At 36.2% G+C, this 19,637-nt stretch overlaps 1 protein-coding gene across 3 annotated transcripts in view; it reads left to right on the top strand.

Annotated features, from left to right (window-relative positions):
* Nucleotides 1-16,312, top strand: part of HBS1L (HBS1 like translational GTPase) — a 97,050-nt gene extending 80,738 nt beyond the window's left edge. For 2 of the 3 annotated variants that reach the window (XM_049788016.1, XM_049788018.1), the window contains 8 exons: nt 148-265; nt 834-902; nt 1,958-2,062; nt 5,806-5,896; nt 6,267-6,375; nt 10,338-10,438; nt 14,539-14,683; nt 15,818-16,312. In XM_049788016.1, coding sequence (XP_049643973.1) covers nt 148-265; nt 834-902; nt 1,958-2,062; nt 5,806-5,896; nt 6,267-6,375; nt 10,338-10,438; nt 14,539-14,683; nt 15,818-15,829 — 750 coding nt within the window. In that variant the 3' untranslated portion in view covers nt 15,830-16,312. Of the gene's footprint in view, nt 1-147; nt 266-833; nt 903-1,957; nt 2,063-5,805; nt 5,897-6,266; nt 6,376-10,337; nt 10,439-14,538; nt 14,687-15,817 lie in introns of those variants that run through there. The other variant, XM_049788017.1, reaches the window with a different exon arrangement.
* Nucleotides 16,313-19,637: the final 3,325 nt, after the last annotated feature.

Here is a 19,637-nt window from a genome sequence, read left to right as displayed (position 1 = left end):
AGCACCTCGGGGTGTGGCCCAAACAAACAAACAAAAACAAGTAAACTGATTTTGCTTTTATAGCTTGATGCAGTTACAGTGTCAGTGTACCTTACATTATAAAAATAATATTATGTTAATTTCATATACTCAATCTTTTTTTAATAGGAAAGTGATGTAGCTTTTATTCCTACAAGTGGTCTCAGTGGTGAAAATCTAGTAACAAGATCTCAATCAAGTGAGCTCACAAAATGGTATAAAGGACTATGTTTATTAGAGCAAATTGGTAAGTATGCTACCATACTCTTTTTAATTTTTTATAAGCTAAGTCTTAATTATTATTTAGCTTTCTTCATTAAGATAATACATGAATCAATATAGGATTTATAATCAAAGAAATAAAATTGCCAGTTCTGAAATAACATACACTGTTTAAGCTAATATGCAGTTTTCCATATCAGTGAGACTAGTATTTACTCTACCTACCAACACAAATTAGGAAATGTTTAAAAAAATGTTATTAAAGCCACAAAGTATTACTTTAAATTATGGTCAAGTTTGCTATTAGTATTCATTTAAAATGTTATTTCTTTTTTTTTGGGGGGGGGCACATCCATTTGCTGCTCAGGGGTTACTCCTGGCTATGTGCTCAGAAATTGCTCCTGGCTTGGAGGGACCATGTGGAATGAACTACAGTCCATCATAGGCTAGCACTGGCAAAGTGATGTCTTATCGCGCCACTGCTCTGGCCCCTAATGTTATTTCTTTAGGAGTTACAGGAATGTAATGGGCTGTCCTAGACCTGGTTAAAAGCTTTTAAAATCAAACTTTGCTTTTTGTCATTTTTCTTCTAGATTCCTTCAAGTCTCCCCAAAGATCTGTTGATAAGCCTTTTCGTTTATGTGTATCTGATGTTTTCAAAGGTAAGCACTTTCTCTTCAGTGGGTATCAGCTCAGAACATATGCTCTCAGGCTGCTGTTCTCCAGAGTTTGACATGATTGGTGTCTCATGTAGTTCTGCTTCTACACTTCTTTGTCTTAGACAAACTTCAGATTCACCCAAGGTAAAACCAGTCACGTTCTGTAGTTTCCCGTCTCACAGTGAATGTACCGTTATCTCAGATTGCTCTCTTTGGGTCACTTCCCCTATTTTAAGGCTGTTATATCTCCTTTGCAAATTCTTGAATGTCTTCCCTTTCTGTAGAGAGTGTTTGCATTTTAGTCAGCTTCCTTGGTTTGGGTGCAGAAATACTGTCATGTCACTCCTGTACTCACAACTTGTTCTTTGTTTCTTTTCATAACTGAGGTGAAGATAATAACATTTAAGCTCTACACTTAGACTATGATTTATGATGCTCCTTTATTGCTTCCTAGTTTGCTGCATATCTTGCCTCTTTTTTATTATTTCATATGGCTCACCCATGTGCCACTTGAATTGGGCAATCCTGTTCTTCGTGTAGTTTCCTCAGGTCAACACTATTTTCTTTCTCCCTTCCCAAGCACACGAGCTCTTGGTGAATAAAGGGCTTATTTAGGTACTCATCTAACACTGAATCATTCTATTCATCATAGAAGCTTCAGTGCACCCTTTGCTGTTTCTATTGCTTATTATAAGTAATTGTATTTGTCTCAGGACAGTATAATTGTTTTTGTCTTTATCTTCACTACTTCTCCTTATGGATAAAAAGGATTCATCTTTTTTTATCAATTTATCCCCAGAGCTTAGCGCAATGCCTGGCTCTTAGTACAAACACAGTACCTGGAAAAGGATTGAATTTCCAGTTTATTTTTAAGAAAATGAAAGTGCCTGTGCTTTCACATGGTCTGTTATTTTTAGTGCATTTGTTCACCATTCTGAAATAATAATAATTCACTATTCATTGACTACCAGAACTAAGTGATAGCTGATGTAGCTAATGGTGCTATCCACGAGATAAAAAGTGCTCTGTTAATTTTGAGATTTTGTTATGCTTTGCAGATCAAGGATCTGGATTTTGTGTAACTGGTAAAATTGAAGCTGGTTATATCCAAACTGGTGACCGACTACTAGCAATGCCTCCTAATGAAACTTGTACTGCAAAAGGTATTCTTCTCCAAGATTATTTTGTTAAATTACTCTTCTGTTGAGACAGCAGATTATTTAAATTTTACTTATTAACTCTAGAATAACTCTTACTGAAATTGTAACTGACTGTCAAAATGATACTAACTGTTGAAGGAAAATGTGAAAACATGAACGATTATTTTTTCTGTTGTGACTGTGTATGTATATATATGTAGATGCAATGGTTTGAACTGATTTGAGAAACATGGTTAGAATTTCACCAGATGTAGAGACACCTGAAGGATATATTGAAAATAGAATTCAGTGGCAGAAAACTTAAAGCTAACTCCAACCTGGCACAAATAGTCTGGTAACAAACCAGACTGTCTGTTGTTTTGAAATGTGTATTTCAGAATTACTGTGTTAACAGCTTCGATCTTGATTATACTAAAAAAATTATGTTACAGGACGATCTAAGAAAATGAGATGCAAAAATCCCTACTGCTGAAAGAGAATTTGAGCTAGTTTAAAGTGCAATAAATAATATTTTTCACTTAGTTTTAATATGTCATCATGTGTAATGCCTAATAACTATTTTTTCTGATCATTTGACCTCATGAACATTGTTTATAGGTTTATACTTATTTACCTTAGTTTAGTTTCCAACAGGGCCTTCACTTCAACATAAAAATGAATATACTTATTTTATAAAGTAGTATTATTTATAACAGTGTAAATCTAAATTTAGTATAAATTTAAATTTTAGATTTGATGTTGAAATATTAAAAAATTTAATTCTTTTCCATGCTATTTTTATTTATAGTTTATATTTAGAGTTGAATCCAGTTGAATGTACATGGATTGCACTTTTTAATTTGAATGTACATTTGGCTTGAATTAATATGTTTACACTACATGCTTGTTGCCTAAAGAATATCTGTTTAGTAGAGGAGTTTAATCTAAGTTTAAAAATGACCATGGGAAATCAGAGTAAGTTGTTTTCATTTGGTTTTTCTTTTCTCTTGCATTGAAATCAATGAAAATTCTGTTTGCATGAAAAGTAACTTTTGAAATATTCCATTTTCCATAGATTGTTGCAATTTCATATTTTTACCTTCATAATATTTTTGCAGTGCTAATTATTTCCATGTTAGCAAGGTTCTCTGAGAATTTTAGGAAATAATCAGTAGGCATGAATTAAAGTATGATCCCAGAATTAACTTTTGGTCCCTAGATCATAATTTGGTCACTTCTGAAAATCCCATGTTCCTCTCTCTACCCTTCTCTACCCTCCACTCTTTGAGAGCTGCTCATCTAGTCCAGCTTGAAAGCTCTCAATCATAAATTTCTAACCTTATTTCTTTCACTTGCAGTACTTGGTTGTTTTATGCACCCTTCTGTTGGTTTACAGTTTACAACTTGTTTCCATCCCAAACAGATCATTTTTGTTTCTTTCGAAAGTCTGCCTGTTTACTACTTTGGTTATAACCCAAACAGAGATTTTTCTACTTATCATATTTACATGTCTCAAGAAAACCTGGGGGGACTGGCTCAGAATAGTCCTTCTGTCCTTCCACCCCTGCCCAAAGGTAGTCTCTGTACTCAGTTAAAACTGCAGTTCTGGCTGGCAGCTCCCACTTTCTTGGCTTGATGAGACAGATTGCTGCTAGGCCATGTACATTTCACACTCAACTTCGTTTGGATTATTTTATGCAGTGACACTTGCTCCAGATCCTCTTTCTCTGGGTGGAAATATGCCATTTGGGGTCCCGTACATATATACACCCCTCTCTCTAAACACTTTAGGTGCTTTGTAGCTCACTATTCATTGCTAAATGAAAAAGTCAGACTAAATCTGCCAGCAAAAGGGGAGAAATTATAAATTAAATTTTTACATATCAAATTTATGGAGAATTAAATTTTTTCTTTTTTTTTTTTTTTTTGGTTTTTGGGCCACACCCGGCGGTGCTCAACGGTTACTCCTGGCTGTCTGCTCAGAAGTAGCTCCTGGCAGGCACGGGGGACCCTATGGGACACCAGGATTCGAACCAACCACCTTTGGTCCTGGATTGGCTGCTTGCAAGGCAAACACCACTGTGCTATCTCTCCGGGCCCGAATTAAATTTTTTCTTAAAGAACTTTTGGTATAATGTCCATTTATTACAGAAGGTCTTAAGAAAATAAGTTTTATATGAAACTATAACATTGTATGTGGAGGGAAATCAGGTTATATGCTACCTTTCAAATTTTCTGTATTATTAATTGCAGTCTACTTAAAAATTTAAAGCTAAAGGCAATCTTTATATATTTAATTAGCTTCTGTCATGGTTCCATATTATATATTATGTTTCATAATAAAAATCAAGTATTTTTGTATTTTTTTTGGGGGGGTTTTTTGGGCCACACCCATTTGATGCTCAGGAGTTACTCCTGGCTAAGCGCTCAGAAATTGCCCCTGGCTTGGGGGGACCATATGGGACGCCAGGGGATCTAAACGCGGTCCTTCCTTGGCTAGCGCTTGCAAGGCAGACACCTTACCTCTAGCGCCACCTCGCTGTCCCCGTATTTTTTGATTATTAATAAAACAATTTAGGGGCCAGAACAGTAGCACAAACGATAGGGCATTTGCCTCGCACGCGCTGAACAAGGATGGACCGAGGTTCGATTCCCTGGCATTCCATATGGTCCCCAAGCCAGGCGCGATTTCTGAGCACATAGCCAGGAATAATCCCCTGAGTGTCACTGAGTGTGGCCCAAAAACAAACAAAAAATTTAAATTTGTTGAATAATAAACATCTCTTAATATCATAATTAACATTTTAATATCGAAACTGCTTTGATACCTTGAATGTTTTGGCTTCTCTTTTCAGATTAATAAAGATGTATTGAAATTTTAAATAAAATTATAGGTTGTATCAGGTCAGTTCTTGATTTCCCTACAATTTGAAAAGTATCTTGCTTAAGAGTATGTTTTATGGGTAAGATAAATATTTTCAGAAAGCTGTGATTTCATTTACTAAAAAAAGGCCAATTAGAAACAGTTCCACAATGGTTGACCTAAATCCTGTCTTCATTAAATGATTTACATTTGAATAAAGTAGCTGATTATTTTCCTTTGAAACACATCCTTAACAAACCTGGGTTAGGAAGGTATAAGCAGCATTTAGGTTCATACTGAAATTAAATTTCTCACTCTATTCCTGCCGCCTTTTTCTTGTCACCAATCCTCAAAGTGCTTATTAGCTGTCTGGGAAGCATTCCCTTAAGCTAGTGAGGGGACCCATGAAAGAATGATCTGACTGAGCCCTGATGCCCTTTGGGGTCCTCAAGAACACAGGTGATTTTAGGTACTTTTCCAAATAAACAACAAAGCCCAAAACTAAATGCTACTTGATTCCTTATTCAGTCCCAACTATTATGTAATTGAAAATAATTGGAAATGTAATTTGTGCTTCCTTCATTAATATGAGAAATAGTTAAGTGGGATCTGGTTCAAGAATATACCAGTTGTATAAATCAATTAAAAAATCTTGATCAAATAAGCAGAAGTTAGTCATTTAGGCTGAATAAAAGTCACTTTATGTGTAGGGCGGTGTTCCAAAAGGGTTTAGCCTTGAGGAAGTGTGTTTTCCTCAACGCTCAGTTACACTTCTCACTCTCCATTCATATTGAAAATGATGAACAGTGACTGATGAAGTACAGATTAGCCAACATGCTTGGCTGTTATGGTTTGGTATTGAGTTGTTTCATGGTATGCTTTGGTTCTTACTCATGGTTTCCAGGAATTACTCTGCACGACGAACCTGTTGATTGGGCGGCAGCAGGGGATCATGTTAATCTTACATTAGTTGGAATGGATATCATCAAAATCAAGTGAGTGAAAAAAAACTATAGTAATAGAGTAATCAGTGCAGGATTTTCAAATACTATAATTGAACAATTTACCAGTTTAAGCGAAAGAAAAGAATTTAATTTGACTCTCATTTTGCAGAAATGTAAGTAAAATTTTTAAAATTAAATTAATGCATTCAGTAGATGTAGTTGACATGAGTGAAAGCTGTAATATATACAGATAGTATGTTGTTGATAATGATTAAATGTTATGCTGTAACCAGAAGGAAATATTTAGAAAAATCCCTAGATTTACCTGTTTACTTTGTAATTGATTTTAGAAGAGTTTGGATATAAATTTATTTGTCCCTCAACTACCTTTCTCCTTTTTTTTTTTCAAAATTTGTTACAGTGTTGGCTGCATATTTTGTGGCCCCAAAGAACCCATTAAAGCTTGCACACGTTTCCGAGCCCGTATTCTCATCTTTAATATTGAAATTCCTGTCACTAAAGGATTTCCTGTAAGTTTCTAGATATCTTATTTCTTTTAAAAATTAAAATAATATTATCTTAAAAATGTAATAGCTTTCTTTGTAATGTTGATACTGTAGTTTCCAACTAACATTTTATTACTCTAACCCCCCCCCAAATTACAATTTGAAAATCTTGACTTTTCTCTTTTATTTTGATTCTTGAGCATATAAACTTTTCAAAGAAACAGTGATAATAAATTTCGTAATCAGTAGGACACAAAATGATGTCAATAGTAAAATTCATGGAGGGCAAATGATACTTTCGTGTTCTGAACGTTACCTAACTAGTTTTAAATTTTACTTTTATTTTGTTTAATATGTATATTTATTGTTTTATGATTATAAAAGCAATATATTATTATAGAAAACATGGTAAATAGGAGGTATATATAAGGAAAATAAGAATGTCTTATAGTTTCCTAGAGCAACTACATTTTGTTTTGTTGGCCACACCAGTTATGATTAGGATTACTCCTGGCTCTGAATTTAGGAAAATCCTGGAAAGAGCAGGGGACTATGGGATGCTGAAATTTCAAGCCCTGGTCAGCCACTTGCAAGGCAAAAACCCTACATGCTGTACTATAACTCCAGCCCCATATTTCAGTGTATTTTATGTGTGTTTGTTATTCATATAAACCAGTAGTCCTCAAACTATGGCCCGTGGGCCACATATTGTATTGTATCTGTTTTGTTTCTTCATTGCAAAATAAGATATATGCAGTGTGCATAAGAATTCTTTCATAAGTTTTGTTTTTACTATAGTCAGACTCTCCAATGGCCTGAGGAACAGTGAACTGGCCCCCTGTTTAAAAAGTTTGAGGACCCCTGATATAAACTAATGGTACATGTTAGGTATCTTTGATTGACCATAAAGTTTAATTATTGTATACAGTGATGTTGATTTGAAGGTCAGTAATAACCAGCATTATTTGAACATGAAAAGTTTTATCGAATAAAGAGATTTGTTCTGTAGTTATTTAACTTTTGAAGGGTATTCCCTAAGAGTATCATGTATTCTTCTTATACATAAAAAGTATTTGAGGGACTGTATTTTGTAATTAAAATTTTGCTTGTGCCACTACAGTCAGGCATTTCTTTATTTTTTTCTCGATGTGTTTATATAGTAATCATTCTATAATAGCAATAAAAATCAGTGGAATTAAATGAATTGTCTTTAAATATATATTTTATTTTTTACATTTGATGCATCTGTGAAATAAAACTAAGCATTATTATTAGTGATGATGTTTAGAAATTGGGAATCAATTCGTTTAGTTCATTAAAATAAATTTTACATTTTTATTCCTCCATTTGAGATAACCATGCTTATGTAACTTTGATCTTAATTTTTCATGCTATTTCTATAATTATATAAAATTGTCTTGTGAAATACTGTTTATATATATGTTAAAATGATGCAGCATTTCTCTCATATGATAAAATAAGTATAAGGGTTCCTCAAAATATCTTTACATTTGAAAGATTTAATTTTTAAGTTGTCAGAATTCCTGTATTAGTAAGCAAGAACCTATGAGTGGCTGACATTTGTTCTTAGAAAGCAATATTTCCTTTTGAGGGAGAGTCTGGAGAACTTGATTACTGGGTGTTTTCACTCACACAGTAATACTTTTGCCATTGGAGCTGTGAAAGGTCAAGAAGTCAGTAGTTACTTAGAATAGTAATACTTGCTACCTTCCTGTCTGTAGTTTCTAAAAAATTAAGTAGAAGATTGAAAGTTTTTCAGTGCTCTTCTATTAGATTCCCATTGTTAAATAGTGATTCGTGAAAACCAGGATGAATTTTGTTTCAGTAAAATGTGATCCTATTTTCATCATTCAGTCCATTTTCCTAGGGATTTTGTTTTTTTTTCTTAATTATTTTAACATTATTTTAATTAAAATTTTATTTTTATGGTTTTTGGGCCAGTCTTGGCAGTGCTCAGGGAGTTGCCGTTGGCTCTGCGATCAGGAATCACTCCTGGCTGGACCATATGGAATGTTAGAGATTGAACCCAGGTGGGCTGCCTGCAAAGCAAGTGCCCTAACCACTGTACTAACAACCCAGCCCAGGCTTTTATTTTAAATCAATAAAAGTCTTTAAAAGTAATTAAAAAGCCACTGTTTAGTCCAATAGCACAGCGGGTGGGGCATATGCCTTGAATGTGGCCAACCCAGGTTTGATCCCTGGCATCCCATATGGTCCCCTGTGCCTGCCAGGAGTGATTCCTGTGTGCAGAGCCAGGAGTAACCCTGGGTGTGGTTTAGAACCTACCCACCCCAATTTTAAAATGGAAAATAAAAAGTTACTGTTCAGTACTACTTCCTTAGTGCTACATAAATATGTTAAAATTTTTCTTGGTTTAAATGGCAAATCCTTTATTTAACTAAAAGAAATAGATTTCAATTAAATTCTGTTTGATTTTTTAATGGTAAAATGTAAAATAAAGATTTTATCTTACTCAGTTTTTAAGTGCATTGTTCAGTGGCATTAAGTACATTACTCTACAGTCATTAATACCATCTCAAACTTTTTTTTGCCCAAAATAAAACTTTCTATGCCCATTAAAGAATAACATTTCTGGCCAAAGAAATAGTATAGGAGTTAAGGCACTTATTTTGCATCTAGCTGCTCCCATTTTGATTCCCAATAGATAGTCAGGAGTAAGTTCTGTGCAGTACCACGTGTTCCCGATTCCAAAAGAAAACAAAAGAATAATGTTCCATTATCTTCAATTTCTATCTGTCTTCTGGTAAGCATTATTGTACTTTATGAATTTGAATAAGTGGAATCACAATATAGTAAGTAAGTCATTTTGTATCCACTTTATTTACCATCAGAATTGTAGTAAGGTTTATGTTAAGGCATCTATTAAAATTACATTTATTTTTTTTTAAGTTTCACTACAAGACCCCATTGCATTTTTATATACATTTTGTTTATCCACACAAAGCAGAATATGTGGGTTTGATTTGCATTTCCCTATATGATTTTCAAATGTCTTTTTCCATTCTGCAGGTTTTCTTTTCACTCTTTTGTTGATTCCTTTGATGTGTGAACTTTTTACATTTTGATGAGATCCAGTCTACCTATATTTTCTTCTGTCACTCCTATTTTTGTAGGTGCTTTGTTCTCATATCCAATAAACCATTGTCAGTTTCTATTTGAAAATTTTCCTCTTATATTTTTTAGTTTAATTTCACTTAGATCTTTGATCTATCCTGAGTTAATTTTCAAGTTAATTCAAGATAGATCTTGTTAATAGGGTCGGTAACTAATTTTTGTGTAAAACTTAAAACAGCTTCATTCTTTTGAATGTGGATATGCAATTTTCCAGCAGCATTTTTTGAAGACTGTGATTTTTTTCCTAGTGTGTAGTCTTAGCACCCTATTGACAACTATGTATGAACTGATCATTTTTAAATTATCTAGAGATATAAAGAAAATAACAATTTCCTTTATGTTATTACAAAACATATTCAGTTTATGAAACACGAACCTCAAGGATGACTGTTGATGTACACATCTATTTAGTCATTTTACTGATATTTTTATTACTCCTGTTTCTGTCAGTGTAGTCCAGGATGATCATCTCACAATTAAACTAAAATATACATTCCAGCCTAGCCTCTCAGCCCCACTTTGGTCCCTCTAAAACCAATTCCTCACATGCCTGCCACTGATTTTTTAAAACACAAAATTAATGATATGTCTTTGCTTCTTACCACCTTTTTACCTAGTAAATTAAGAAACAAGTTGATCAGAATGGCAGAACTTAGACTAGGGAACTGGAGATACTGCAGAATTCCAACCAGTAGTGCTGAGTTGACTGTGATTAAAGTTGAGCACCAGTTTAACCAGATTTATTTTGTTAGCCATATTATAACCCACATGTTAACCATTGCTGGAGATGCTCATTAACAATTTATCACTGTTGCAATTTTTTGTTTTAGGTCCTGTTACACTACCAGACTGTCAGTGAACCTGCTGTTATTAAACGATTGATTAGTGTCTTAAGTAAAAGCACAGGTGAAGTTACAAAGAAAAAGCCCAAGTGAGTGTTTCAGTGCATAAAATATAAACACAAGTATTTTAAGCAAATTCCAGGTGGATAAATTTGTTTTACATTTCTCTTTGTGCTAAGAGAAGTGGTTTCATTTGATCCAGAAGTAGATTTTTCAAGGCCTGAATTAAAATGAGCTCATGTTTATTTGCATTTATGCTTAGGTTTGATTGAATATGCAGTTTCTATTACGATGAGGTGGGTGTGAATTATAAGAATAAATATACTAGAATTGACATTTCAAGGGGCTAGGTCAGGTGGTGGTTGCCTTAACATGACTTATTTGGGTTTAATCTCCAGCACCACCTATGGTCCCCCAAGCCCCACCTAGAATGTTATGTGATCACAGAATTCATCCTATAATTTAAAAGGTTAATTGAATTATGCCTAGTCAGTGGATCAGAATTTCAGTGGATTATATTTCTTAGTATTCTTGGCACCTCCTTAATGAGAATCTTTTGTTTGTCAAGAAGATTCCAGGAAGAAACAGATCTAACCACTATCTAACTCCTAGCTTTTTTTTATTCAGAAGGTATTTTTCTTTCTGATCAAAGTCCTGACACCATTTTGGTTGTCCTGTCAATTATAATAGGCCAAGAACAAGGTTGGGTATTTTCAAAGGAAGCTTCAGGAGATATTTAAGTTTTATACCCTAATTCAATTAAAGGCTATGTACAAGTTTGGCTTGGTTGCTTATATTTTGGGGGTTTTCTTCAACCCCATGGGGAACCCCACCCAAAATCCCCTTTATCAATGCTCGAGTGAGGAGAGTCTTTGCACCTGTGTTAGAGGCCAGAGGTGGTTAGGGGGTTGGTGGCAGCTGAAGTGGAAGAAAAGACCTTCACACTGCTATGAACTTGTGCCTATTTCAAACATTTGCCTCTTTCTCTATTTTGACATGAGTCTTTAACTTCTAGCATGAGGTATTGCTATGATGTTCTGAGAAATGCAATATAACTAATGGCTCACATTTCTTGAAGATGACTATATTCTAGACCAGTGATGGCTAACCTTTTGAGCCCGAGTGCCCAAACTACTGCACAATGCCCAGTCCTCCCAATGGCCAGCCCGGCCCTGTTGCCAGGTGAGCTGCAAAGCAGACATCGGCACACTCGCCTCCCGCCGCACCCTCCGCAGATCTTAATTGCGGACCTTCCCGCGTGCCACAGCTGGCATGCATGCCCTAGGTTCGCCATCGAGGTTCTAGACAGTCATGAATGGTTTCATGTGGCTTATATTCTTGGGCACCCTCTATAATAGGTGCTTATATTTTTTAGATGAGAAAACTGAATAAGGAAGGGTTTTCAATCATGTCAGGTCACAAAATTTGCCCCATTAGTGCACATCAATTATATCCTATTAGCAAGGGCTAAGTTTGATACAGAGAACTGATATGGAAAATTATCAGTTGATATTGGTTTATTGTTCGTAACCTTCAGGTTTTTTTCTCCTGCTGTAGTGATGTTGGGTCTTAATTTACATGTTAGCTTTTCAGTTATACACCTAGTTACTCTGACCATCTCCCTCTTCTTCATCGTCTTTTGTTTTTTGACCAACACACATCTATGCTTTGGACTTACACTACTCCTAGCTCTGCTCTAGACTCCTGTTGGGACTCTGGACCATAATGAATACCTGGTTCAAACCTGAGTCAATTGTGTGCAAGGCAAACTACCCACTGCATTATCTTTCCAGCCTGAAGGGATTTTATGTTTTTTTTTTTTTTTCGGGTGGAGGAGGGTTGATTTTGTTCTGGAGTGTTAGGGACCATAACTGCACCATGCTCAGGGCTTACAACTGGCCCTTTTAAGCATCACTTCTGGCAGTGCTCAGAGGATATTATATGGTGCTGGGGATTTAACTAGGGTCAGCTTCATGCAAGGCAAGCTCCTTACCCACTGTACCATCTCTTCAGACCCTTTTTCTTATTTTTCTTATTTCTTATTTTCACCATCATTTCTTCTTGAACATTTTATCAAGTAGATTGTTTTATGTAGAGTGGAACAGATTTTCTAGAAACCAAATGAGGAGCAAGTTGGAGTGGACATGGGAAGATATCATTCTTAGAAACTTTCTTTTTTCCTTCCTGAGGAATGGAGTTTCACATGGACATTGTTGAAAATAAGTATTTGGAAATTGTGAAGTACTTTTTTGGAGGAGTGAGGGTCATAGCAGTGGGGTTTAGAGCTTACTCCTGACTACACTCAGAGATCACTCCTGATGATACTTGGAGTACTGTATGGGATTCCAGGGAGCCAACCTGGACTCTTTCTCTAGCCTTTGAGGCAGTTTTTATAGAAACTTGACTGGTGTAGTCTATCTGTTCTGGATTCCGACTTTAGTAGAGTTGACAGTTGGTCTTCTAGTCCCCTTCTAAGGCTCATCAGTATTTTTAAAGTTCCTTCTTTTGGGTTCTGCCATTTTTAGTAATAAATCTTGGTGGGATCCATAGGTAAGAATTTTTGTTTGCTTATTTATATGAAATGTTACATATAAATAAGTGAATAGAAATGAGACAGACAGAAGGGAGAGCTTGGATTTGATCCTGGAGCTTCACCCAAGGATTGAGCCCCTCAAACTCCCAAATACTGAGCCTGTAGTAGCCCATGAACACCACATAATATGATCCCCAAGCAAGCAACAACAAAAGTATCAGAGTACTGTATTGACAGTAAGTGACTAACCTCTGTGAGGATACTTCCTAGCACACACTAGATCAGTTTGAAATGTACAGGGGAAGGTACAGAACTTGGCACCTCTTTTAGAATGCACTTGCCTCGCTAGCAGTAATAGATCATTGAGCTTCTCATTCTCATGAGAAAATCAAAGGAAATGTTTTGGTGGTGGATCTCGTATATTTTAAAATCCAGGATTTTTCATAATTTTTTATTTGCAAATTTAGTAAAATGTATGGGGCCAGAGCGGTGGCGTAAGCGGTAAGGCACCTGTCTTGCACGCGTTAGCCTAGGATGGATTACGGCTTGATCCCTTGGTGTCCCACATGGTCCCCCAAGCCAGGAGCAATTCCTGAGTGTATAGCCAGGAGTAACCCCTGAGCACCACTGGGTGGCCCCCCAAACAAAAAACAAAACAAAACAAAACAAAAGAAATATGTCTAATGTCTATGTATACCATATCCTTTTCTCCCTCCTGTCCCCTATTTCCTTTTTACCTTCCTACCCTCCTTCTTTCATTCTGACTTAGGGCCACTGCTTTTGGGTTTTCAGGGACAATTTCTGTCTCAATGCTGGGGGAATTGCTCCTGGTACATGCTTAGGGGACTTTGAGCTGCCAGGGATCAAACCTTTGAAGCTGGGCCTCCCTCAAGCAAACCATGTACATCAGCCTGCTGAGTTCTCAGTCTCTGTCTCTGTCTCTGTCTCTCTCTCTGTCTCTGTCTCTCTCTCTCTCTCTCTCTCTCTCTTTCTCTCTCTCATTTTTTAAATCTATAATCCTCTCATTTCTTTCAGCTAATTCAAAAACAAAAGTGCCTATTTTCTTTCTTTCTTTCTTTCTTTCTTTCTTTCTTTCTTTCTTTCTTTCTTTCTTTCTTTCTTTCTTTCTTTCTTTCTTTCTTTCTTTCTTTCTTCTTCTTTCTTTTTTCTTTCTTTCTTTCTTTCTTCTTCTTTCTTTCTTTCTTTCTTCTTTTTCTTTCTTTCTTTCTTTCTTTCTTCTCTTCTTTCTTTCTTTCCTTTCTTTTTTTCTTTCTTTTTCTTTCTTTTCTTCTTCTTTCTTTCTTTCTTTCTTTCTTTCTTTCTTTTTCTTTTCTTTCTTTTTTTTTTTTTTTTGTTTCTGGGTCACACCCGGCAGCGCTCAGGGGTTACTCCTGGCTCTATGCTCAGAAATCGCTCCTGGCAGGCACAGGGGACCATATGGGATGCCGGGATGCAAACCACCTACCTGCATGCAAGGCAAATGCCTTACCTCCATGCTATCTCTCCGGCCCCAAAAGCGTCTATTTTCTTAAAATTATTTTCTTCAGGTTTTTGAAAAACTAAGTTGTGTTGTCAGTCGACTGTAAGATTTTTTTTTCAGGTTGTTCCAGTCATTCACATTTATTGACCATATGTTTCTTATTTTTGCCGCCATAGATTACTGACTAAAGGCCAGAACGCAATCATAGAGCTACAGACACAAAGGCCAGTTGCCCTTGAGCTCTACAAAGATTTTAAAGAGCTGGGAAGGTTTATGCTGCGTTACGGTGGTTCCACGATAGCTGCTGGTGTTGTCACAGAGGTACTTTACAGTGACTGATGATGTCTCTTAGTTAGCATGTCTTTTTCGCTTTCTACTTTGTTGGAATGATCACAGAGATCTTCCTGGCTAGAGGAGAACTCAACTGTGATAGTAGAATGCAATTTCAAAGTCTATATGAAGAAAGTAAAAGAATCATGGGAAGAAAGTGTTCGGTTTTAGAGTTTCTCGAATGAGACTTCCAGACTCTTTCCACCAATACTGTTGCTCAAACCTCAAAGAAATCCTTTGAGAAACATATAAATATGCTCTCCATAGATTGAAGCAGCAACTCAATTAACCAGAGGGACTGATTTCATTTGACAAATGAGCCCTCGTTACATATGTTTTCTTTAAATAACTGTACTAGAAATATTTCTGAAACCTTCCTATTAAATATTAAATCAAATTATAGTTAGTAGTTAGTTTTGAAGAAAATTGTAGAAAAAAACCCAGAAATTTCAGTTACATTTTCTTCCATTCTTTGATTACGGGTGCATTCAGTGAAAGTATTCACATTCAACTTTCATTTCATTATGTTTTTCTTTGGGGCTTGGAGGTAATTTGGGCTACACCCAGCAGTGCTCAGTATTTACTCCTGGCTCTGCACTAAAAATCCCTCCCCGGCGGGGCTTGAGGAATCATCTTGACGCCAGTGATTGAACCTGGTTTGCTGCAGGCAGTTCAAGCACTCTGGCCTCCTTAGATTTCATTACTTCGTGTAATGATTGTTTTCTGCATAGTCTATTCAGTTAATTTAATTAAATATAAACTTGGACCATCAATAGGCTTTGATTTGCATTGATATTAAAGTAATCATACGTTAGTATCATACTCAATTTGGAATTAAACTGCCCATGTTTATTTTGGGACCCTCTTATTCCTCGCAACACAAGTACATTTCTCCAGTTTACTGTATAAAAATAGGGTGAGATAATCTGTCTCGTTGAGTTTTCTAAACTTATCCATGCAAATAACACACAGTCTGGACAAAGCCTGTGATATTTGTTGTCTGCTATTAGCATTGGCAGCATGCATTTAATATGTCAAAACATTCTTTATAAAAGAACACTGTAACATTACTTATTAAAAAAGCAATTTTTTTGTGTTTTTTTTTGTTTGTTTGTTTCTTTTCAGATAAAAGAATGATGGGTCAGAATTTCTGCTCTTTCCAAAGTCAGTGAAATTGCTAACCTCTGTTTTTAAAGAATCCAGTTATTTAGTAAAAGGAACAATGTGGAATTGGGTTTGTTTTTTTATAAAATGATACAGAAGACTGTCGCTGTCAACAGTATCACAGAAGTATTAATAATGACTCCTGCAAAAAATTTCAAGTTGCCACTGACAGAGAAAAGCTATGGCTGCACTTTGATTTTAAAACTCAACTTTCTTTTTGAAATATAGGTAAAGGGATTTACTCTGATTTGTGTACCAGAAGTCAAGAATCATCATGAAGTGAACTCTGTTTCAAGCCAAATCACAAAATATTGACAGTTTTGATTTTCAAAATAGAGCATACATTTTAAGGAAAAGTAAATTGGTTTGTTGAGGTAGCTAATATTTAAACAATATTTTATTTTTAATTAACTCTAATATTTGCTGAATAAAGATATTTTATGTTGAGCATAAGAATGTTTATTTCTTAAACGAGTAAACTTTTGACAGTTGAAATTAGTGGAAACTTTTTTGATCACCGGGATATTCTTTAAGATGTAAGGTCAGTTAATAAAATGCCTTGGTTGGGCCGGGAAGGTGGCGCTGGAGATAAGGTGTCTGCCTTGTAAGCGCTACCAAGGAACGGACCTCGGTTCGATCCCCCGGCGTCCCATATGGTCCCCCGAAGCCAGGGGCGATTTCTGAGCACATAGCCAGGAGTAACCCCTGAGCGTCAAACGGGTGTGGCCCAAAAACCAAAATAAATAAATAAATAAATAAATAAATAAATAAATAAAATGCCTTGGTTGTGTATAGCAGCAAAATGGTTTTGTTTCTTAGGCATTAGTGAGAGTCTCTACCACTGTCACTAACTACAATTTGGGAATTCTGTAGGATCTTTTCAACATAGAGTTTTCCCACACTTTCAAATTCTACTAGTTACAGCGGCCATCCTGGAGGTCCTGAGGCTCCTGCCACTTCTGTAAGACACAGATCCGATATTTCAGTTCATGGTGTGTGATGAGGACAAAGCTGCCAGGACTCAGGTGCTCAGGGGTCAGGTGGGCTTGAGTTGCTGGAGCTTTACGGAGCATGTGCTGGGGGTCAATCGAGGTCTTCACATTTAGGCACATAATTAAGAATTTTTCTCAGCCCTGAATTCCTGCATTTTGTTCGAATAGCATGTCAAGTTTAAGTCTCATCCATTCCTAACTTTTCATTCTCACTTTTAGTAGATCTTATAACTTTGTCCTCAATGCATATATAAGCTGTAAGTACCTAGGTGTTAAAGTTGTATTTTGATCGGCTGCTTGCAAGGCAAACGCCGCTGTGTTATCTCTCCGGGCCCGCAGAAAAAAAATTTGACAAAATCTTAGATAACTACTCAGTGAAATACAGGTCCTGAGTTTGGTCCCCAAACCAAACTCATAATAGTAATAAGCTAGGCTTCGATCAGTTTCAATCATACCACACTCCTAATATTGACAGGATTCATCTACTCTGCCTTCTCCATTGAGTTCATTGGGAATCCCATGCTGAAGCCCTTTTCTACATTTAGATTTTCAGACTCTTTCTTTGGCATAGTCAGGCTAAACAGTGTGATTTTTTCAGAAGCTCTAGAAACATCTCCTCAGGGACTATAGTTGAAATTCATGGTTTTCTGGAGGCATCCTTGGAATTGGTTGTGAAGTGAACATAGCCCCCATCAGAGAACTGTGTTGGAAATGCAAAGGGTTTGGCCCCAAAGAAATACCTACTTCTCGAGACCACACAGATTTAGGATGTTTAATAATAGCAGTAGTAGAAATTTCTTCTTCAATTGTAACAGTATTTACACTGTTACTGCTAACTGCTGACTGCTAAAGGGAGTGTAGGACAGCTTCTCTGGATGTTTCTATTTTTTTTTTAATTTTTTTATTGAGACCAATATAAATGACAAGTCCTTCACAGTTGTATTTCAGGTACATAGTGACAGTGTATTAGGGCCATTCCCACCACCAGTGTTGACTTCCCACCAGTTTCCAGCATGTCTCCTATACCTATGCCATACCCTTAGCCCCTTGGACGACAAAGTGTAACGGCTCCCTTTTGGGTATAGCTTTTTGTAGTTTGGGTCTCTTGAATCTGTTGTCGTTGACTTTGGGTATTTAAGTCTGACCATTTTTTTACTTCCACTCCATGCTTCTGAGACCTCTTGGCCCCTGGGTCCCATCTACTTTTTTTTTTCCTTTTCTGAATTTGTAGGAAAACAGAAATAGGAGGCAGAACAAGATGATTCATGTTCTATGGTTCTGTAAAAAAGATGGGATCCCCTATCTAGAAGCTATAGCTACCTAGAAGCTATAAATAATATTTTAAAAAAGGGAGGGGTTTGAAGAGTGCTGCCAGTGGTAGGGAATGAGTATTAAAAATGTATACTAGGGGCCGGAGTGATGGTGCATCAGTAGTGCATGTGGCTGACCCATGACGGACCTAGTTCAATGCCCTGTCATCCCATGTGGTCCCAAGCCAGGAGCGATTTCTGAGCACATAGCTAGGAGTAATCCCCTGAGCGTCACCGGGTGTGGCCCCAAAATTTTAAAAAAATGCATACCAAGCTCATCTGAACTTGATGTGACAGTGAAAAGTTTTCCTCTTGAAGCTGTCATCTATCTTACATCATTTGATTTCGGTATTTGACAAGAGTGAAGATTATATCCTTTTCTTTTTTAAATCACCATAGGATACAGAGTGAACAAATTGTTGATAGATGAGTTTTGGTAATACAGTTTCAAACACCCAACCTTTAATTATTCTTTTTTTTCTTGACTTTTCCTGTTTTCATTGTTTCTTCACTTTAGTAATTTTGTCTTCTGATTTGCTTCTATGACTATAGTGATGATTTGATTTGCCCTGTATTTTTTCACACCTTCATTATAATAAAAATTGAAATTCTCATTTATTATACTAATAATTGATTAAGGCTGTGGAAAGTATTTTTAGAAAAGAGAATAATTATTTATGTGTGTATATATATATATTTTTTTTTGTTTTGTTTTGTTTTGTTTTTGGGTTACACTTGGCGGTGCCCAGGTTCTGCACTCAAGTGGTACTCCTGGTGGTACTCAGGAAAGCCAAGGAGTGAACCTGGGATAGTCATGTGCAAGGCAAATGCCATGGCCATTGTGCTGTCACTCCAGTCCCACATTTTTCAATTTTTCTTCAGGAGTCATACCTGCTGGTACTGTTGGGGAACTTGCAGTGTCTGAATCAAACTCATGGCCTCACAGATATCAGGCTTGTGCTTTTCCATTTGCCCTATCTCTCTGGCCCCTGAAAATTAATTTCTGAACTTAGCATTTTTTCTTCATGAAAATGCCAGCTGATAATAATTTTAGCTTGGTCTAAAATATAACCACTTACTTTAGAACAATGAAATGTATAGAAAGACAGAGGTCTCTTGCCCACATTTTAGTTTTTTTTTTCTTTTCCTTTTCCTTTTTTTTTTTTTTTTTGTGGGGGAGTTGGGGGCCAGAATTGCTTAAGGGGCTTTGCTTTGCACTCAGGAATCACTCCTTGTGGGGGGAGCCATACAGAAAGTCAGAGGTTGAATTGGGGTCAACTATGTGTAAGGCAAGTATCCTACCTGCTATACTGTTACTCTAGCCTCAATTTCTAATCCCATTCATATTTAATTTTTATTTGTGAGCATCACTTCCATTTTATGTCACCAATAACTTACAAAGGACAAGCACCATTTTTCAGTTGTAAAAATACAAAATCACAGACCCCTGATATTTCTAAGAATTTATCAAGATAATAC

The sequence above is a fragment of the Suncus etruscus genome, chromosome 15 (genome assembly GCF_024139225.1).
Source record: "Suncus etruscus isolate mSunEtr1 chromosome 15, mSunEtr1.pri.cur, whole genome shotgun sequence".
Taxonomy (NCBI): domain Eukaryota; kingdom Metazoa; phylum Chordata; class Mammalia; order Eulipotyphla; family Soricidae; genus Suncus; species Suncus etruscus.
Note: the sequence above shows the minus strand (reverse complement) of the source record. Positions and strands in the feature narration are given on the sequence as shown.